This window comes from Polypterus senegalus, chromosome 7, assembly GCF_016835505.1.
Source record: "Polypterus senegalus isolate Bchr_013 chromosome 7, ASM1683550v1, whole genome shotgun sequence".
Classification (NCBI taxonomy): Eukaryota; Metazoa; Chordata; class Cladistia; order Polypteriformes; family Polypteridae; genus Polypterus; species Polypterus senegalus.
The window spans coordinates 145,609,549-145,633,127 of NC_053160.1; the positions used below are offsets into that span (position 1 = coordinate 145,609,549).

A 23,579-nucleotide genomic window follows, 5' to 3' on the forward strand; every position below is an offset into this window, starting at 1 on the left:
GTGGTTGTGACTCCAGTGTTCTTGACCACTAAAGGAAGAAACATTAAACAAGATTAAACCACCTGTTGAATTACTAATGAAAGAAGATTGCGGGCTGTTGCAGAAGAAATATGCAAATAGTGCCATGCAGGAAAGAATTTTATTAGCGATTTAATCTGTGAAGCATACGTGATCTGGATTAAAACATTTTAAGGTATTAGCTTGAAACTAAGATCCTACAGCCCAAGATTTAATTTTCTTTTATTTAAAAAAATTATTTCCCATGAGCTCTACACAGAAAAATAATTCTACTCACTTTGTGTGTCAATACATGACCATCTTCTTCTTCTACCTGTAATCATTTTAATTAGTAAATCTTTAGCTATGTGCAGTTATTTAATTTATTTACCCTTATTTCAAAATAAATTTTGTATGGTTTTTCTTTCATGAAGAACTTTTTTCTCCCATATTTAAAGATGATGATGAGGCAGTGAAATAATTTGTATACACTTACTATTAAATTACCCAGAGACTGCAGTGCTGTCATTAATGAATATACTATAAATGCAGTACTGCATTACAAAGTTAATATATACTTTCTTTTTATGTAAAAAACAATCTGTTTTCATTGTTCACACTTAAAATCTCTTGTAAAGCTTTCACAGAAGGACAATATATATTGAGAAAGGATTTGCTTCATATACATTTATACAACATTAACAAAGTGCCTAGTACAAGTAGAGCATACACAAAAATAGAATGCAGATAAATATACAGAGTTACACCATTTCTGGTGATGGCAGCAGGGCTAGCTACTCCATTAGACCAAATGCACTGAAAAATGAAGTAGCTAATGGCACACCAGGGATTACGGTAAATACCAGTAGGAGAACACACAGTACATTACTGATGGCAATTAAAAAATATGCTTAAGCTGCCTAGCTGCAAAATAAAGATATTTTCTTGAAAACATCTACACAGTTTAGTTCTGAACTTTCTGAATGGACACCTGCATAGCTCCAAAAGAATTATATATACCAGTTTGAATGACGCCATCTCCTAATTGCACTTCGTTCCTGAAATAGAAAAATTAAATCTTGTTGTCTTATAATTACATTCTAAGAGCACCCTGAATGGTCTTATCACATAATTAAATTCTAAGGCAGCATAACAAGGTCCTGATTCACCTAACTATAGTAAAGAAACATATGCCTTGAAATTGGGATCAAAATGAAATTGTATATCCATAAGTCTTGCATAACCATACGGAATAATCATTTTGAGGCAGTTTATAGGTTTATACTATACAACAGGATAAAGCGTGTGCTGAAGTACACTTGTAAAAAACTGAAATAACTTGTTTCTTGCTTCAGTAAAACTGTTTGAAAGCTAAGGAGATGTCATTTTATATTTTCTCCAAAGTATGGATTAGAAGAGCCATTAGAAATTTATTGATGAAAATTAGTTACAGCCTTTGTAGTTCTTTCACTAAACAATAGATGTTCTTCACTTTCAAAAATAACTGCTTTTAAAATTGTGCACTGTTTTATGACAGTAAAGCAAAAATACAGAAAAAGATATTTGGTATTTGTTATTTAAATTCTGGTCATTTTTTCCCCTATATTTCTTTTTAAGATATGGCATCTCTTTTGCACATGTCAAAGTTTTTTTAGTGATTTCAAACAAATGTTGGATAAACTTGCTAGACCAACTAAACCTGTATTATTGACAGTTTTCTATTTAGATAAATATATATTTTGGTAAACTGGTCTCTTAAATACTGGTTATTCTATCTATCTATCTATCTATCTATCTATCTATCTATCTATCTATCTATCTATCTATCTATCTATCTATCTATCTATTGCCACCAGTAGGCCTACTTACATTGGGTAAATTGGTAATTATCTATGGCAGGTTAATCAAAGATTTTCATGTACATTAAGATTAAAAGAACTAATATAGAATCACCGATAAAATAAAACAGAGCAAGCAAACACAGCTTAATTTTTAAGGCAGGCAAAAAAGAGGAAGCCACAGTTGTTTTCAATAGTATATGACTAAGTGAGGATCTTGCATTTTAGCTTCAAATTTAACGTAACAGAGCTACAGCAGGTTGGGGAATGCTGACACCAAAGGATCACATTAATATACTTTAGGTGAAATAACATAAAGTAAAATAATAATAATAAAAAACCCTAAACTTTTAAACATGTATTTTTCAATTAAATAAATAAGACCTGAATGGATTTCTGACTAACGTGAGGGTCTGGGTTTCAACAATAAAACAAGTATTTCTCAGGTGTCAGTTGTCGTCTTGGAGGATGTCAAAGAATGCTTGGAGAAGTCTATCATCTCTGTGCTTGTATGGTTTGGCATTATAAAATGCATCACTATAATCACTATACAGACTATCCACAGAGTCCTTAATTGGAGAATATTTGTTTAAGTTGTCAAAAGCTTGGTAGAAATTTTGATGGGGAATATGAAACTCTGGGTTGTTTGATGGACTTTTCTGCATCTGGCTCTGGACAGTCTGTTTGGCAAAGGCATCCTGCAACAGGCGCATCAAGGCTTCTGAAGGGGCCCTCTCCTCTATCTTGGTGTTGCTAGAATCACTATCTTTGGATTTTTCATCTAAGAGTTTATTATCCTAAAAAAAAAAAGATTGATTATTATAAACCACTAACAGTATTAATATAATGATATTTTAACAATGAAACCTTAACTACCAAAAATAAAATACAAAGTACTATATGGCTGGGTAAGATATATATATAGCAAAAGTATTTCTAAACAGTTTTGCAAAGTGTTGCAGAATATATGTGAGAATTCTTGTTATATATTGTAATAGAACTTTTTAGATTTTTATATTTGTATTTATTTATTTAATTACATTTAAAGATGTTTATATTTACATTTATTTATTTGGATGATGACTTATTTGAGATACAATTAGTTACATTTCTTTTTGTTTCTTCCAGTTGGAGCACAAGCAAATGAAGTGGCTTGCTCATGAGCAAGCTATGTGTTACATATTTAAACTAACTTTTTTCACAGAGGTCTACTCTCTTAAATAAAAAAGGAAAATTTAACAAATGACTCATTTCACAAAAGAACACTTTCTTCAACAGAATAATCAAAACACATGTTTTATTTTTTTTATCTTATGAGGACAAGTTAAAAATCAGTTTTGCATTAGTTACTGAGAGTGAAGTAAAATACAACAGACTTTATGTAAATAAACTGCTTTAATGCATCAAAAAAGATCCCTTTTACAGAAATATAGTAAAAAAAATGTAAGGCACTTTTGACAATATAAAAAATATTCACATTTTAATATGTTAGCATTGTACATCTAAAGAAATACATTTATAGTATTTATGTTAGAATGTACAATACAGCATTCAATATCAGAACAGAATTCTGTTTGTCTCCTTGTGGCCATTTTAAACAAAATATAGTTTTCTACTACGTTCAAAAATGAAACCTAAAACCACAAGGCCAGGCAAGAATATTTAAAAACTGTTCCAAGATTAAACATATTCTTTTGTAGTTTCACCTTTCTCAGCAACAATTTATTTTTTCAATAATGTTAATGCTTACTACTACTACTTTACATGCACACTTCAGACAAGCACTAAACTGCATCCTCCATTCTACAACAGCAGAACTTGTAACTTAAAACACTAAGTAATATAAATGCCATATATGTCTAATTAAAGTTATTGCTGATCTGACAAAATGTACATGAGAAAAATACAGATTTGCTTGTTAGACTGTTTAACTGGCTTAATAAGTAGATTTTTTTAAGAGCTGATTTAAAATTATGTATAAATCAACCAGTTCTCTGAAAAATAAATAAACATGTATTTGGCTAGCGTTTTATTTTTTCCTGCAAATTTCCTTGAGCTTTATGCAAAATATGATATAACATTTTTTCTTTGCTTACCTCTACAGGGTCATCCATTTTCTCTACACCTCTCCTATCATTCTGCACTGCATTGTAAGGAGTGTACACTCGGGGCTTCTTCATATGTTCAGGCTTTACAGATGTTCCATGTAAAATGAGCTTCCAGTTTACAATTCGCCCTTCGTTCTCCATTCTCCCTGACTAAAAAGGTGAAAGAAAGCAATGGATTTTTTCCATTGAAACATAAAGTAGTCCGTTGATTAACTCTTCTTAGAAATAATAATCATAAACAAAAATATATCTCTATGGCTTATTTAAGGCACGGAACCTCCTTTTTTTAAAAAGAATAGAAATACTATTGCTGATATTTGCAAGTAATAGTCCTACAGTGCTAATGTCTAGCTACTTTTCCTGTGAATGAAACTGATAGATAATCAGACCCTCACAAGCTGATGGGATGCATGTTACTCAGGTAGTATTTATTATAAACCTGTCTACTCTCCTTTTCTGACTTAAAGACAAGTACAGTAGTTGCATTTTTCCTGTTTGAAAAAATAGTATTGTCTGAATAAAACATCTTCTATATATATTTTACATGTGTCTGGATATCGAGGTCCTTGTCATTACTTACAACATCATTTATTTTTAAAGTCCAAGTGCCTGCAGGATTCTCCCCCCAAGTATGAACTGACATGAAATCCCAGTTTTTGAAGCCATTAGAAGATATGTCCCTTTCTCTCTCTGCTAGAAGAACTGTACTTGTCCCTATAAATAGAAATAAGGTGGAAAACATTTTTTTAGTTCACATTTTGCTTTCAAATTTGTATATTTCAACCATAAAATAATTATTTCTATTATTAATTTATTGTACAGATTGATTATCTAATAATGCACATTTTGGTCAAAATTGATCAGAAAAATGCATACTCCATGAAGATAAATGCAAATGTATTAAGAAATATCAGACACCAGAGAAAACCTTTTGCATTCTGCATTATATTTGCATCTTAAATATGCATAATTTAGGCTGAGAAACACAACAAATGAAATAAATTCAGCTCTTCATATAAATGTTAACAAGGAATCCAGCATTATCCAGAAAAATGGTGCATTTTAAAATTCATTGCTTGATCTAGTACTTTCTAGTACAGCTGCTATATGTAATTCACTGTATGCAAATAAGACATAATCCCAGGATAACCTGGTGAGTACTGTTAGGTGTTAGATATAAAGTTTATTTGACAGCTGGTGTAACTGCATTCATGTTCAAGAATCTGATTAAGACTTGTGAGTTTTCAAACATCATCCAAGCAATTAAGCAAAAGTGTATTGTTTAAAGTTTGTGTGCTTTTTAACTACTTTATTATTTGAAATAACTTACTTAATAGTGACTGCATACAATCATAATGCAAAGCACTAATTATAATGTGTGGTAAGAAATATTAATTAATAGTTACTAGTTGGGAATTAAATAAATCCTTGCAATGAACTGTGTGACTTCAGTACATCTAGTGGTGCAACTCAACTGCTTAGATGGTGGTGAACATCCTACTTTCATCTAGGCAAGATGCTGTGCTAAGCAGTTGATGACAAAGAGATAGAAAACCTCAGGGGTTGAGCAGAAGTAAGCAGAAGTAAGAACTGGACATATTGTATTTAAGTTTTAATTCTACTTGTCCTACAGTTTCACTTTCTATTTTATTATATTGTTAGAATTTACCATTTTTGTGAATGATTCTTTCTTTTTGAGGTTTTTCTTTCTTTTTTATATGAGACTTTTTATGATTTACTTTTAAAGTATACAAAATTTTATGTACTTTTAAATGTATGGGTATTGCCATTTATTATTGAAGTTTGGTTACTTAATACTGTACTGTGTAACTGGTAAATGATATCAAAACATAACATAATGTATCTGATTAAGAATGAACTGCCAAAATGTTGCATAAGTACCCTTCCTTTAACTTTTTCAATGTGATTTTTTTACACATCTTCCATTTGCAGAAGTACTGTTTTAAGTTGACTCAACGCTTCTCTTACTTTATTTTCTCACACTTTCAGTACAAATAAAAAGTTTTTAAATTTTTTAATGCCTACAGTAATCCTCATTAAAAGTACTACGCTAAAATGTCCTAGCATACACATTGAGCCAATGCTAAACCTGTTAATTACTTTTTATCAGATGGATTATTTCAATTAATAATTTAAATGTCAGGCTTATGCAATTAGTCAATACATCTGTTATCAATAATTTGTATCAGACAGATTAGTTAAAAATAACTTAGTAAAGGAATAAGTTGCATTATTCTAGTTCTGGGACCTTTCTAACTTTGATCTAAATTATTTTTTTACCAAAATTATTACTTTTTTTTATTCAAAATTTTACTAAGACAATATAATTAAGTGAAACTCATTTAAAGGAAAACATCCAGAAGCTTTGCATAGTACAACAATTAACTTACCTGAAGGGGATGTTAAAGTGATGTGGAGGTCACCTCTGCGAGTATATTCAATGCTTGCCTCCAATTGTACATGTTCTAGGGCAACAATGGTATTTTCCTGCCCAGCGCAGGCTTTTGTAGGTATTTCAATAATAATTTCACCATCAGCTTTCAAGGACCTAAGTAAATAAACAAGTGGATCAAAAGTACAGTGCTTCAGAAGAATTGAAAGGAATTGTCATTAAAAGAAAAGTACACCCAAAATTAAAAATTTCCTTAGACCAATAAATTTCCGTTGATGTCAGAAATAAATATTTTTCAGTCGGTTTATTTAGTTTTTCACTATGTTTTACATTTGGTCCAAAGACGTAATAATGACATTTTATACAGCATGGTTAAACACTGTACGGAAATAAAATATCAACCCATAACTCTCAAGTCATTCAGCATTTTTTTTATTAATATGTTACCCAAGCTAATCAATTAAACATTCCCTACGGTATTTTATTTTTAAAATAGTGTTTGGAACGAAGATATGCTTAACTTCTTACATACTACATCAGTTTCTTTTTTATGGAGTGGAAAACTGTGGTTTGTACTAGGAATTTTCTCCATCAGCAAAATAATCTGTAAGCTTCCTGTCATCATTCACATGTGCATTTAGTACTGTTGTTTTAGATATGTTAATAGGCAGTGTGGTGTAGTGGTTAAGGCTTTGGACTTAAATTCTTCTGTGGGTTCAAATCCTGCTGTTGACACTGTGCAACCATAAGTAAGTCACTTCACTTGCATGTACTCCAATTGGAAAAACAAAAGAAATGCAACCAATCATATCGCAAATGTTGTATGTTGCCTTGGATAAAGACATCAGCCAAAAAAAAAGTATAACTATACAACTTTGCCTTTAAAAGTTGACATTTTTCAGAATGGTTAAAACTCTACTTTAAGCACCTAAAATGTTTATCCAGTTTAGGGCTGTAGGCACCCAGTGCCCATCTCAGCATAATAAGCACACTTACATATGCTCACTTTTACTCTGCCAGTTTAGATTTGCCAATTAATCTAACATTCATGTCTTTGGGAAAGGAGAAAAAAAAGGACATGTAAACTCAGCAGAAATGATGCCTGTGCCTTACAGACCTTGCAGACCTTGGAGTTGTAAGGTAGTAATGTTAACCACTGAGACCCTGTGCCATCCCAAGAGAGTTACAGTACATAATTCTCCAATGTCTACAATAATACAAGATAATACATCCCTAAAATGTTAATAATTACCCTTTATCTTAAAAATGAGTCAATCTGAAATCAAAGATCCAACTTTGAAAAAAATAATTATAATAACTTTAGTAAGCAAAAGGGAACATCTAGGGTAGTTGAGAGGCTTTAGGCCATTTTTTGATAGAGAAACAAAACAATACGAGTGGCATCACTTACAGTAGCAATGGATTATTCATATTTTACATATCATTAAGGGAACTACTGATGACCTGTAACACATATGATTTGGAGATTAATTCAACATTGACTATTTCTGCCCTGTAACACATATGATTTGGAGATTAATTCAACATTGACTATTTCTGCCCTGTAACACATACGATTTGAAGATTAATTCAACACTGACTATTTCTGCTCTTAATCTGGAAAAGCATAACTGGCTAAATCCCTGTTCCTATTTCACTTTCTAATTTTTCTAACCTCTGTCTCACCACAAAATACAGCATGTTTACAAACTCAACATCCTTTATAATAATTGTAATATGTGAAATTCAATAGGCACTATGACACTGTAATTATTTCTTTGATAGATTAAAAAGGTTAAAAGTGATTACCCTTCACAGTAAACAGCTAAAGCAGAAAACATTCATTCCTACTAAACAGACAACATACTGTAGATTGCATTAATGTACTTATAATTCTTTTATGTTGAATATTATTTATTTATTGGTAAGGTTTATGAATAAAATAAATCAATTGTTCGATTCATATTAAAACATTTAGATTAATAAATATTAGAAAATGGTATATAGCAAAGAAACTTTCATAACACAATAACAGTAAATTTGAAAATCTGGTCAGATCTAAAATTGTTATACAATAGGAATGTTCAAGATTTATCAAAACAAACCAAACATATTAACACAAAAATCAAGAAGTCTATTGACTGCAATTTGAAAGGGATGCCTACATTATGTTGTGACACACACATATGACATCAGCAGCTCAAACCCCTGACTCACATAGCACAGCAAATGGCTGCCTGTAGTATGAAGGAAAACATCTTTAGAGTGTAACATTTGTTTACCAGAAGTAACAATTTAAGGGTTCTTTCTTCCTTTTAAATCCATTATGGAAAAACTTTTAAGCAAAATGACATCTGCACTTCTGAGACAATAATGTCATTAAAATTTGAATAAACGGACATTCTATACATGAAATAACAAAATGTACAAGTACATGACATGCATAAGGTTAGGTGCTACTTGCATTTGCCTTCTATACCAATACCAGCTGAAACTGTTTTTTTAGCTACTGGTTCAAGTTAAAATAGGCGGCATAACCAGCTTCTACAAAAATACTTATTAAATATAAATATGAATATATAAGTTATAAAATAAGTTCATTTTTAAAACTACTTTAGCTTAGCATATTTTTATATTGTGACGAAGTAATACTTATTCATTTTTTTCACATAAAGTTCTTAGTATAATGTTTTGTAATAATCTATGTTTCTGGTTGGTTATAATATAAAAACAATAGATCAGTACACAACACAAAATGATCAACTGGTTCACTGACACAGGTAACAACACAATATTGCTGACACTGTCCCAGGCAAAAACCTGTGGGATCATTTAATGAGTGCGGCCTAGACTTATTTTTAAAGAAAGTATGAGGAAGGGTAGAGACCACTTCTAAAAACCAAGTTTAGACTTCATCCTTGAGTTCTTCCTAAACTCAGTATCATTTCTTTGTAGCAAACCTGACTAGTTGCACAAAGTTTTTATGCCAGCATTAACAGAAAAATTGCAAGGTGTCTACCAACTCTCCCTAGTTTGAAAACCCACAGCAGCAGAAATAGAATGAAGTAAACTATGTAATAAAGTTATTGAAATGTAGCCTTCCTGTGGTTCGTAGCAGTATGAACTGATTTTTTTTACATAATGCTCAAATATAATTATTTTTTCCGCCATTGTGGCAATAATTAAATATCCAGTCTAAATAAATAAGATACACTTACCTGGGACTGAATGTATCATCTTTGACAATGCACTGCTTCTTCTCAGGCACATGTTTCCATATTTTAGGGTCAACCAAATCAATAAGTGCTTTAGCATTGAGTAAGCCAAACCCAAATCTGCTGTTCACCATCAAGCCAGCTCCATTCTTCTTCCAGCCTGGATTGTTAGCCAGTGGGTCATATTCTGATGTCCAGACCACTAAATGTTGCAAGTCCCTCCAAGTAATGTTTGGGCTAGCAAATGAAAAATTAAAAAAATATATTAATAATTTAAAAAGAACACTAATTACAAAGAAGCACACTACAACTAGGCAGCCAGTCCATCACAGACGATACTCTTATATTATATGATTTCACACTCATTCAAGTAAGCAAGATAATTTAGTACCATAAATTCACCTAACTGGCACATTTTTGCTATACCATTATGCTGCTATTTTTTAAATTGTTCTAAATAAAAATTTTACTAAGAAAAATTGTTGCAACCTTATTATTAAAATATTTTACAATATGATTTAGGGTTAACCTAAACCCATTTTAATGTTTTATGTACAATACCTAAATGTAAATTGTTTGAGTGGAGATTTAAGGATAAGCATACTGACTTTTGTTTTCTGAAATAATTCTGTCTTATTTTCTATATTGCTATACAATTTTCTTTTCACCACTGTGGTGTGTAAAGGAAACTAAAATGGTGGAGTGGCAGCTATACTAAATTCTGACTAAAAGAAGGGTTATCAAATATCTTTTCACTGTGATTTAATTACTAAATTATTCTTTTACTTCTTAAATTAACAATTGAAGAAGATCTTATATGCTAGTTAACTCTGCTAATCTGGAAAATCCTGTATATCAACCTCTGCTTCATAATGGCTTAGGAATTTGTTATACTTTCTGAAATTAGAAAATATTCTCAGTGGGGTTCAATCCAGCTGTTCCACAAAATATAGCAACAAACTTAAATCGCAGAACTTTATCTTCTGTTCTTTACTTCCTAATATGTTAATTAATGGGAGAAATAGTGAGGGACATGCTAAGCTAATAAATGAGAACAACAAAAGGGAAACATTAAACATAGCATTGTATATAATGTGATATAATCTATTACTAAACTGTTTCATCCACACCTACACTGTACATACATACATTCTCAATCCAGTTAATACTGATCAGAATCACAGTATGCCAGAGCCTGTCCTGGCAAATGGTGGGATCAAGGCACAAATCAACCCAGAATAGGCTGCACATGCCTACACTCATATGTTTACTAATTTAAAAATTTCAGTCTTTCTAACATGTAGATCCTTTCTGAGAACTAACTGTTTTTTAAAATCTCAATAGTCTACAAATACAAAAAAAAACAAACAAAAAAAAAAAAACATGGCTAATCATCATGCGGTGAACAGATTATTTGCTTGATTTACTGAATGTAAGAAGTCAAATATCTGTAGTCCTTGCTGGTGATGTTTGTGCAGCAATATAAATAAATAAGTAATTATAAAGTAGTAGTTACTGAACAATTGGGAGACTTTTTGCCTTACTTTGCTTCCAGAGCCAGGGCAAATATGCCAGCAGCTAATGGTGCAGAAGCAGAAGTTCCAGTGTGGGTCTCAGTACACTCATTATGAAGGTCAGCACTTGTCTAAAATCAGAAAATGCAAGAGATATTATTACTTTAAAGTGCTATTTTACAGTGATATTCATTGAAAAGTCCAGCACTCAAAATATTTTTGTTTCAAGCTTTGATACAGTGTATACAGCAGTCTACTCAAGGGGGAAAAATGATTTGATTGCTTAAAGGACAGATTTAATGCCTAAATTGAAACTGTAAAAATCAATCTCAGTTTAACAGAATAGCATTTCTGTACTTATCCTGAAGTGCATTTTTTCCATCCATCCATCCATTATCCAACCCACTATATCCTAACAGGGTCACGGGGGTCTGCTGGATCCAATCCCAGCCAACACAGGGCGCAAGGCAGGTAACAAACCCCAGGCAGGGCGCGCACACACACACACACACACACACACAAGCACACACTATGGACAATTTAGAATCGCCAATGCACCTAACCTGTGGACTGTGGGAGGAAACCCATGCAGACACGAGGAGAACATGCAAACTCCATGCAGGGAGGACCTGGGAAGTGAACCCGGGTCTCCTAACTGCTAGGCAGCAGCGCTACCACTGTGCCGCCCATTGCATTTTTTCCAATAAGGTATCTTTTGTAAGAAATTTTAATAAGGCACTAATACTGGCTTTGATTTTCTTATTATTATTGGATTAAGGAAATGGATAAATGGGTAGACTCACACAGAGCAGTACAGTCTCCCAAAAAGGGGAAAAACATAACTGTATTTAAACTTTAGCATTTTTTAACATTGTAGAAATTAAACAAAAACTAAATAACAAATTTATCAAGGGAAGTGATTATGGCACATATTTTACATGTAATTATAGAAAAAATAACATAGTATTCTAAAACCCACTTAATCCAATTCAGGGTCATGGAAGGCCAGATACTATGCCAGAAGCATTGGGTTAAAGGCAAGAAGCAGCGCTGGATAACTCAGGGCCAAAACACATACCCACAGTGGCCATTATGAAATCTGCAGTTAATGTAACCTGCACGTTACTGAGGATGTGGGAGGAACAATTAGGTATCTAAACGAAGACTCATGCAGACAAAGAGGAAATGTGCAAACTCCATACAAACAATGTCCAGACACTGTCAGAAACAGAATGCATTATTGGTAAAGTGGAGAGATTAAATTCTATTAATTATGGAGCTGAGCAAAATAGTACCTGATGAATAATTTCTGCAGTATGTCATGGTAACACATTTGCCTCTAACAACTCTTTTGCACTTCACCAATCACTCTAATTTAATGAATACTATTTCCCCCACAAAACACTTACTATAAAACTATACATAGATCATTCTTATAGCTCACTTTCCCAGTTTAGGGTCATAGTGAGCTGGTACCTATAATAGAGCAGTGGGAGCAAGGTGGGAACTGACCCTGAATATTACACTCGCTCATATAAAACTTCACACTTACTCAGAAGTGCCAAATCAGTGTGTCCAAATGACCTATCTTGGTCCAGGAGGAAGACCCAGAGTGCACTTACATAAAGTTGGTTTTAAGTTCCTAGTTACTGTATATCTTTAGTGTCCATTACTGATAATGCTGAGCCCTTTTCTTTGTTGCAGTAATTAAGGGACAACATTTTATTAAATATTACATATCATAAAACTCTTTACATTTTAATGAGGAACCAAAAGATATAAATTCAACTGATTTGATTATATGCTGTGTAAGTCAATCATTTTGCTTTCTCATCTTGTGAAATTATTTATCCAATAACCTCAACCTATAATGCATTGTACATTTTCATAAAACTTGCTTTTGGAATGTACTAACAGAATGACATTACAGTAATTAAAATGTTACAGAAAAAAAAACACAACATGACAGTTCAACTCACAATTCTCTGGTCACTGTAGTCTCCGCTGCTATATGCCGTGGCCAGTGTGGATGAGCACTTCTCTGCATACCAGGGGGAGAGACCCTGCTGAGAAGCACTGCTAATTGAAATGGTATAGATGCTGTCTGTGTATCCATCACAGTCACAGTTGTCACCTTGACGACCACCATTTCCTGAGGCCCACACAAAGATGGAACCTTTACCTCCACGGCCCTATTTTGGAATAAAGAAAAAAAAAACCAAGCACATGCGTAAAGAGATATGACTTATTAGAAATATGAGTGTTACCTCTTTTTATTAAAATGAAAAAAATTAGCTTTGGCCTTCAAATAATACATGCTGGACAAGAACTTTTCAATGGGAGTTGTTCATTAACACTACAGAACGAAACCATCCAATGATCTCAGCCTTTAATGGGAAGCTACTTTGCACACAGGTTCTGCTCATTATGAACAGTGAAACATTAATGAGACAGGAAACACCCTGTGTTTTCCTTTCAATGGATATTGCCTGATTAGGATAGGTAGATTTAATGAATGGAATTTGATCATGTGCCCATCTGGTTCGTCCTCAGTCAGGTACAGTGAATCAAAAAGAAAATTAATAGATAACAATATTTACAGTATAATACAGAATACAATATAAATTACTCAACTTCCAGTGCAATATTATTTTAATCTAAGTTACAAAAATGACAATAACAAGATTTTAAAGTTCCTTTGCACATTTGTAAAAGAAGTTGAACACGCTAATTTTTGATTAAAACAATTGTAGTATTTCATCCTTTTTTACACTAACCTTTTGTATGCCATATTCAAATGCTTTCTGTGCCAGTCTTCCTGGTCCCTCAACAGTTTTTCCATCATCATTTGGACCCCAGCTGGCACTGTAAATATCGACGTGTTCTGGATTAAACCCAATTGAACTCGCCTCAATGGCATCTGTCACAATACCATCTAACATTCTGATTCCTTAAAGACAAACAATGAATTTGGTGAGTCAAAAAATAGAACCTTTGCACACTTTTTTTGTATTTGCAGAAACAGATACATTTGTTTATATACATTATATGCAACTCAAAGTGTTCAAAAAATTTATAATACCATACCATAAGAAAAACATAATTATAAAGATACAAACTGGTAAAAATTCTACTGAAATATTAGTGGATGTGGCAAAATTATGGAAGAGCATATTTAACTGAAGGAACTGGAGAAGGCTGTGAAATACCAGGACCTTAAGGTTTAAGAGAAAAAACAGGAAGACAGCCATGGTAGTACCAATGACTATAGCAGACGAGTGCACAATTCCCAGAGACAAGGAAAAATACCTGTGGATCCTTGGGCTAGACAAGTCAGATACAGAAGGCAACTCTGCTGGTGACAGCACATGTCTTGCACGAATACCTCTGAGATTCTCAAGTCCTTGGATAGGACTCGAATGACACAGAACCAGAAAACACCATTCCAAGTCACCAGATGACTTGGAGAAGGCAGGTCTTATAACACCAAGGCTTCTTTGATTGACCAAGAAGCTTTAGATTCCATAAAAAACACCTGAAATCTGAAAGGATTATCTAAAAGTTACAGAACATCAAAACAATCACCAAAGAGCTCCACAACTTTTTAAAGTTGATACTTTGTGTGAAGACCTAGCAGGTGCTTTTACAGGATTGACTAACAATCATGCAACTGGTTTACTACTGGTGTAATGTTCCTACTCTTAAAAGGCAAGGACCCAAAGTACCCAATGAACGATGATCTAGTCATCTTCCGTCCAACAATTTACAAAATTTAGACATCTTTAATTTCCAACAAACTATACCAGCATTTTGTCAGTAACTAGAAAGCAAAGGCAAAGATATATTGTTACGCATGTGCATTTAGGGTTCATATGCCCAGCTCCTGCAAGGTAAGTTATTCTTCCCCATGATAAGAGAGGGTGTAGTCACTAACTGCCTCTTCTTTTACATCTGCAGCTCTTAAGGACAAAGTCAAGATAATGCATTACATGGAGATTCCACCCCTTTGGGAGAGGTCCCATAGATCACAGCCACTTAACAGTAAGTGATGTTTAATCTTGTAGCCAGAGAAAAAGCAACTGCAGAGACATGGCAGAGACTGTTTATTTACAATATATTTCTTTTATTTTTCTTTTTATTAAACATATATATGTAGGGAATGGGGTTAATGATTATTTCCATAATAAAAAGAAAATAAAGTAAAATATACAATGTATAATGTAATGTTTACTTTTATCAGCTGTCAGCCAAAAAGTTGTGTCTTTTACCTTCTTTCCTTTTTACTGGGCTAATAACCTTTAACCCTTATTTTTCCATTGTAGATTCATGCTGAGGCAGCCCTTCCGTAACTCGATTATAAATAAGCAATCAATAGCCTGGCAATGTCAGTGCCGCAGTACAGTTTTGGGGTAATTGATTGGAACAGATCACAAAACCAGATAACTATTAGCAACATGCATTTTCCTTTACCCAAAAGCAGATATTTCTTGACTCAAAAATAGAGTATTATAATAGTAGTTTAAATTACTGTGCTCAGCATTCATTACCATTAAGAGAGACATTCTTAACCAAAATGTATACTTCATAATCAGAATGTGTTACTCGCATATCAGTCACATTCTTTTTGTTAGCCCCTTGCAAGAAGCAAAAGAATACACATCAATACAGCAAAACCAATAGTTATCTCCTGATATGGGTATGACATGATTGATTTTGGCAGTACTGGGAACTCTTGGATAGTTTGATCTGCTTTCAAAATGCATAAACAGCTCCAAGATAAAATAAGCCTCACTCATATTCTAGGAACAGGCTCCCTTGGAGAAGACCATGTCCTTTGAAAAGTCCTGCGCATGGACAAAATAAAGGCAAACACCTAAGGATTTACACTGAATGCCAGTAAATACCATCAAGGGTGAGGAGAAAAATGCAAATAATTTAAACAATTACAAACGAATATACTTTAAAACCATCATCTACTTTTTCTATAAATTCTGCTGAAAGTGAGTTTCACTAGAAAGTCAGAAAGACACAATAATTTGGAAAATTGCCTAATTTAGATTTCATCATTTATTTTGTAAATTATTAAATCAATGTGGTTGCCCTAAAGCTGGTGATCTGTGCTGGCAATCAGGGGGTTGCAGGTTCGAATCCCGTAAATGGCAGAAGTGATTCCACTCCATTGGGCATATGTATGATGTTAACTTGCAAGCAGGTCCTCCAACTCAGAAGGGAAAATTTGGATGTTGGTGGTAGGATTGGCAGTCCAGACATTGTGGAAAACCTCACATTGTTCCATTCAAACTAGTGTGGTGTTGAGGTGTCACAGCTACATGCCAGTATTAACTTATTTAAAAATCAGTCAAATCATAAATATATTTCTGTGAATTATTTAACTATTTTATAAATGATAGACAACTTCAGTTTATGTATACATCAAACTTCTCCAGTTATGTCCCTTTAAGATCCTTAAGTATATTTTGCTGTAATGTATGTAAGAGTGTACTGTAGCCAAAATAAAGGTATTTTCATATTAAGAACTTATGAAGCATTACTTTTATGATTGAAAACATATGATGATAATAAAGCAATACTAACATACAGTATATTTAGCATAAACAGATACTTAATTTAATGGTTATATGGTCTGTTCAGAATCATTTTTGTTACTAAAATGAAAAGAGCATGATACTTTTTCCTTCACTTCATTGTCATTAGTATCCTTGTTTCATTGTGGCTTCTGTATTCATATTATTCTCCCTTCTCATACACCATTATCTCTTGTCACTTTTGACTGCTCTCTGCTTAAAGAAGGTGTTCTGCTTATTGTACCTAATGACCCATGAACAGCTGAATGTAACCACTGTCGACAAATTGACTTTCTTTGATGGTTGCACTATTCTGGCCAGTCTTATGAAACAATCAGCACAACTAATGGGAGACATTAATATCCAGACTACATAAGTAGATTCATTGTACTCTGATAAAGAGCAAACTGGTAATGTTAAATGATGGATAAAGTGGAACACAAAGTTGTTCATTATTTTAATCACTGGAGTCAGTTTTTTCACTTGTGATATTTACAGGGATGAAAACAGGATGCAATTTATTGCAAAAATGTACAGACTCCATAGTTCCTCTGGTACTACTTGTCTGTTTTTTATTCACAAGTGACAAATCACACCCTGAGAAACTACAAAACAAAGTTAACTGTTTTTCTCTTTTTGCAGCCATTGAGTGATTTGCATTGTCAATTTCTAGATAAGAGGCAACAGGTTAAGTTTTTTTTGTCAGTTTAGTAACTCTTTAAACTGGAATTTTTACTGTTCATTCCACAATACCCTTTTGTATTTTTTAAGTTTTAAACAGCTACATATTCTTTAAAAAAAACACAAAATATATTTCATATTGTTTCAGATATAAGTACATTGAGCATAAGAGGCAACACATGAAGTTTTTTTTGTCAGTTTAGTAACTCTTTAAACTGGAATTTTTACTGTTCATTCCACAATACCCTTTTGTATTTTTAAAGTTTTAAACAGCTACATATTCTTTCAAAAAAAAAAACACAAGATATATTTCATATTGTTTCAGATGTAAGTACATTGAGCACAATTAACAATTTAAATTTCAATTTCATTTACTATATATGCATATACGTTGTTTTCTGCCATTTGAATATGTACCTTAGAGAGATTTATTTTACTTTTGCAAATATATAACATATAATATATAACATTGAAATTCCCAGGGGTCAAGTAAGATCAATAAAGTATCTATCTATTGTGGAGCATGACCCGGATATAGACAGGCGGACATCGATAGTTCACCCAACACACGTTAATTGTACATTCTAATATTTACAAATAAGTGACACACACAACCCTAGTACTCCCCCAAAATCCAGGCCTTTCTCTCAGGTCCGCCTACACTCCTTTCCACCCGAGCTCTGTCTCTCTTCCTCCCAACTCTAGCCAACAAATGGAGGGAGGTGGCCCCTTTTATACACACCCGGATGTGCTCCAAGTGCCTTCTAATTAGCTTCTGCCGGAAGCACTAAGGGTGGTGGTCTTCTTCCCCGCAGCACTGCAGTGCTGAGGACCAATTGACAAAATTGAAATTTAAATTGTTAATTGTGCTCAAAATACTTACATCCGAAACAATATGAAATATATTTTGTTTTGTTTGAAAGAATATGTAGCTGTTTAAAACTTAAAAAATACAAAAGGGTATTGTGGAATGAACAGTAAAAATTCCAGTTTAAAGAGTTACTAAACTGACAAAAAAAACTTCACGTGTTGCCTCTTATCTAGAAGTTGACGCACCTGGCGGTGACCACGGGCCCCTATATCTATCTATCTATCTATCTATCTATCTATCTATCTATCTATCTATCTATCTATCTATCTATCTATCTATCTATCTATCTATCTATCTATCTAATCTAAATAGGTTCTATCAGTATGTAAATTCTTTAGTAACCTGTATTTCTAAGGTACAGAGTTATGAGTAATGCTGTTGCTGTGTGGCTGCAATTACAAGTACAACTTTCAAAGAAGAAAAACTGATGAAAATATTAAGAAAACATAAAGAAAAGAAATTGTAAAGCTGACTTTCGGAAATAATTTAAAAATGTTTTTCACTTTACACACTAAAACAAAGTTACATCCATTATTCTCAATGAATCATGTTTTATTCAGGTAAAATATTTTCTTGCAGAATTCAGACCTTTAGGAAATAATTGTGAAATGTGAGCTGATCAAGCACAAGCACACTATTTGTATTGTAAAGAGAAAGAATGTGACATTTAAATAAATATTTTTTGTATGTTCAAAGATATTCACTTTTTAATTATTACTTTTTATATACATAAAGTACCGTTTAAATAATATTTTAAACATAATGTTTTCTGTTTCCTAAGAAATAACTTTCTAGTGTGAGTTTGCATTAATGGAAGCATTACCTCCAACCTTGGAATTATAAGCCACTCCAACTCCACATTTGTTATTGTTTGCTTGCATGGCAATTTCACCAGCACACCTAGTGCCATGCCTAAGGAAATAAAACAAAACAACATAAAATTGTTAAATATTGGATTATGAAAAATCTATCCAGGAAAATAAAAAAGAATAAATGTATTATACACTATTATTCTCATAAAAACACAAATCATTTTTTGAGAGACCTTACAGAATACATTTAGTATTTTTAACTCAAGTTTTTTTTCTTTACAACCTTGATATGCTGTAGATTAATCTGCCAAATAAAACAGTAAGGATGCAAAGGGTTTGAAATTAGCAAAAATGTCTTACATACAAAAAAGTATATCAGATTCTTGGTACTGTTTTTCTTAAGAATACATATATTGTTCACTTGTCTGTGATATGTGTGGAGACTTTTCTCCTGATGCACCCCTAATGCTGAACCATTCTTGCCACTCAAAAAAATTGTATTATTTTGCAATAATTAAATTTGAGATATTTCACAAAGATATTGCCTGCTACTGGCAGTTTTGTTGTACATTCATTTCATGTTTATGTTTTGGTACTCTAATGACAGGCAGTAAGAAATAGGTCAAGTGTGTGCATACTGTGCAATCGGTGATAAGAAATGAACAGACACTACAGGCACACATTTAGTTTTAATCAGGTTAAAGTTTAGTAGATTTTGTAGAGATGAGCTTAGGCAGTGTGGTAGTGCAGAGTTATTCACTCCTGCCTCATAGCACCAGGGTCTGTATGATCTTTGCACATTCTCTTTGTGCAAGTAGTGACTGACTACTGTCAAGATGATAACATTATTTTTGTAAGCAGGAAATATAGAAAATGTTATATTCTAAAATACTGAATGTGTTAGCTGAAACAGGATATGTAAGTCAAAATTCAGGACACTATCTCTTAAAAATAGTTAAATGAAATACAGTATATACTGCATTTCTGTAAGAATTATCTCAATTTGGACATTCCAATTATTAACATATGGTATGTCAGATATTAAATAACATACCTTGCTGACTAATTGACTGTTGTAGGAAGAGGGCTTAGGATCTAATAAGAAGTAGTAAGCATAAGAAAATAAGATCATACAAAAGACACAATGGAACTACACTAAAGGAACCAGATCTGTTTCTGTGAAGAGTGACTTTTAAAGCCTTGCCAAGTGTCCTTTTAAGACTTGATAGTAACATTTAGAAAGACATCGTATTTATGCATATTTTTGTATGATCGGTGTCCATATGACAGTTTACAACAGTTTACAACAACTAGTAGTGGCCAATAATTCATCCATCCATCCATTACCCAACCTGCTATATCCTAACTACAAGGGTCACGGGGGTCTGCTGGAGCCAATCCCAGCCAACACAAGGGCACAAGGCAGGAAACAAACCCTGGGAAGGGCGCACACACACACCTAGCACACACTAGGGACAATTTAGAATCACGAATGCACATAACCTGCATGTCTTGGGACTGTGGGAGGAAACCCACGCAGACACGGGGGGAACATGCAAACTCCATGCAGGGAGGACCAGGGAAGCGAACCCGGGTTCCCTAACTGCGAGGCAGCAGTGCTACCCACTGCGCCACTTGCCAATAATTCAGTAATAATTCAGTATATTGTTATAATTAAACAAAAATAAATTTGAAATCTAAAGGCACAATGTTATCACAGACTATTAAAAATACCAACTTAGAGACAAGGGCTGTTTAATATTCAAACACACAAAAACTGAATCAGAAAAAGATGTGTATTTCAGATCATTTGCTTTCCAGCAATTATACAAAGCCTTCGCAAATGTAACCTTGCCAGAAATATGTAACTAATTGTTATCACACAGTATGTTGCTGTCCTCAAAGTCTAAAATGGTTATCTGAGCAGATGAAGGTAGAAGCCAGGAGCAATTGTAAATGACATTTCTCTTTAAAAGAAATTCAGTTCTTTATTTTGATGATTCCTCCTTAAACTTAAATATATGTTGTGCATTACATTGAAAAGAATAATGATGAAAGCCTCAGGAAATCAAAAAAAAAGAATATACTTTGTAAATTTACTCAGCAACTTATTGTTATGCTGCCTTCTTAAAGTAAAATGCGTTTTGTTTATAAAGGAATTGCACTAATAAATCACCAGAAAGGACATAATTTTAGTGTAATGTGTCTACAGTCAAATGCTGCAGAAAAACTCACAGTCTTTGAGTTAATTGCATTGGTCTAACACTGAAGGATGGTGAAGCTGCAGAAAAGCTGCAGATAAGAAACACTGCTCTTTCACAACTGTGAGAGTGGGATTACAAATCTTCACAAAGAAACAAAAAGAGGATTACAAGGCCACTGAGTAGTTGATACAGAGGGAAGCAAGAAAACTTGCACTCCTAGAGGATGGCATTCACAAAAAAGCTCAAATTCTAAATCAGATGTTGCAGTCCGAGACAGCTTTGTTTACTGTGGTCTTTGTGGAATTAAGATTAAGATTAATTAAGATTAAGTTTACACCCTACCATACTATATAATAGATGTATACCTTATTTATTCACCAAATTTAAAATTCAAAAAAATGTAACTTTATTAATATTATTTAATATTCAATTAAACATACTCTCACATAGTATTTTTCCATTAACAGGCTAAGAAAGATTTTTACAAAAATAATATTGTCCATCCATTCATTCATCTATCCATCAATTCATCCTCTCTTCACTGAAAATAATACCATAGAAGAAAACATAAAAACTGAATGCTGACCAAAAATCCATAAAAAATATACAGTATACTGTATATAACTGAACAGAAGGAGGTGAAGTATGAAATTAAGTGGATAAAGCCAAAGTATAAGAACAAGATTGAGAATGAACTGCAGACCGATAACCTAGGTTCATTGTGAATTGCTTCAGAAATTATTCGTCAAAAAACCAAACTCATGACTGGAGAAAGAAGTCAAACTTTTTTTGATCAAAATGATGTAAGAAAGTTCCTTCAACAAACTAAAATCAAAAAGTTCATTCCCTGCAGATTAAGTGGATGACTGCTTTATTCCTGTGCAGAACAACTCTGTCCAATATTGCACTCTATATGTGAGATGACTCTGGATTTACAACAGGTGCTCAAATTCTGGGAAAAGACAAATGTTATTCCAATAGCCAAAATAACACAACCAAAAGTCTTAAATTATTTCAGGCCATTGAACTTTTCATACCATGAAATCCTCCAAGAAGTTGATTAGTAGAGTCCTACTAAACAAAACTTACCTATCTGACCCTTACCAATTTGCATACAGACCAAAGAATGGAGTGGAGCGACACTTCTGAATAAGCTGTGTTATCACTTGAAAGGAACTAAAACATGCAAGAGTGCTGTTTATACAGTATTTATTTGCATACTGTATAATCCAGCCTCACATTTTAGTTGACAAACTGACTGATAAATTCTGTTTGGACTCCAGCTTAAGATATGGATTCTGGACTTTTCAACTTAACAGCAAGCAAGTAAGTGTTAACAACTGTTTCTCTGAAAGCATGACTTTATCCACTGGATCACCTCAAGGCTGCTGTCTGACTCGTCTTCTGTTAATTTTGTACAAAAACACTGCACCAGTTCAGATAAAGACACTGTACATCTTGACATTTGTAAGTGACTCTGTCATTGTGAATCTGTTATAAGATATGGAGGACAACCATTATTATTGACTAGCAAAATACTTGCGCTTCACAGCGGCGAAGTACTGCCTTAAAATTTTTATTAAGAAGAAAGTTAAACCTTTTTAAACTGAGGGAAAATATACCAATAATTATTTGTTAAGGATCTCTTTGTATACCACATTGTCAGTTCGGCACTCCGGTTGTAATATGACCAAGCTGTGCACTGAGCTTACTCTTGAGCATGCAACATACAGTTGGCCATGTGAAAAGTAATCTTGTCTTAAATCTCACAGCTTGGATTGCTGCTGTCATAATCGGTTTAAGTTTCATGGTTTGTTTCAATTACGACAGTATTTGCAGGACTTGTGTTAAAGTGACATTCGGCATCTGTCAAGCGTTGTAAGCACACAACCGGTTTCATCGATAACTTCACATCCAGCTTTTGAAAGTTTAAACATTCATAAACATCAAAGTGTCCACTACTAAAATCGTCACCTGTGAATCTAAGACGTTTAAGAGGCATTGGCGGTTGTTGAAAGGTGTAAAATATTTGGCCATTTTGGTACACTTGAAAGCGACAACCAAACAATTCAGCATCAGCCATCAACTCACATGCAGAACCATAGGTGAAGGGCTTAAGCATTTCACTCTTATAGTGCTCCTGTGTAGTATAATTATTTCCTGTACCGTCATAAGTCTACACCTTGAACTTGTCCCAGTCATTCAATACATAAGATACAATGTTCCTCCGGATATCAAGAGTGAGCTTGATTTGGCCGTGCAATATGTAACAAAGAGAATGGAAAAGGTAGGTGCCATCTCCGGGTATGGAAACCACTCGGCAAGTGACAGTTCTTTGATC

At 33.3% G+C, this 23,579-nt stretch overlaps 1 protein-coding gene across 1 annotated transcript in view; it reads right to left on the reverse strand.

Annotated features, from left to right (window-relative positions):
- Window positions 1-564: 564 nt before the first annotated feature.
- Window positions 565-23,579, reverse strand: part of pcsk1 (proprotein convertase subtilisin/kexin type 1) — a 59,138-nt gene continuing 36,123 nt past the window's right edge. Inside the window, exons 6-14 of the mRNA XM_039759382.1 lie at window positions 19,046-19,134; window positions 13,863-14,035; window positions 13,065-13,277; window positions 11,116-11,216; window positions 9,575-9,808; window positions 6,355-6,512; window positions 4,524-4,657; window positions 3,932-4,093; window positions 565-2,632 (exon numbers count right to left, since the gene is read on the reverse strand). Of these exons, the coding sequence (XP_039615316.1) occupies window positions 2,285-2,632; window positions 3,932-4,093; window positions 4,524-4,657; window positions 6,355-6,512; window positions 9,575-9,808; window positions 11,116-11,216; window positions 13,065-13,277; window positions 13,863-14,035; window positions 19,046-19,134 (1,612 nt within the window). The 3' untranslated portion in view covers window positions 565-2,284. The remainder of the gene's footprint in view (window positions 2,633-3,931; window positions 4,094-4,523; window positions 4,658-6,354; window positions 6,513-9,574; window positions 9,809-11,115; window positions 11,217-13,064; window positions 13,278-13,862; window positions 14,036-19,045; window positions 19,135-23,579) is intronic.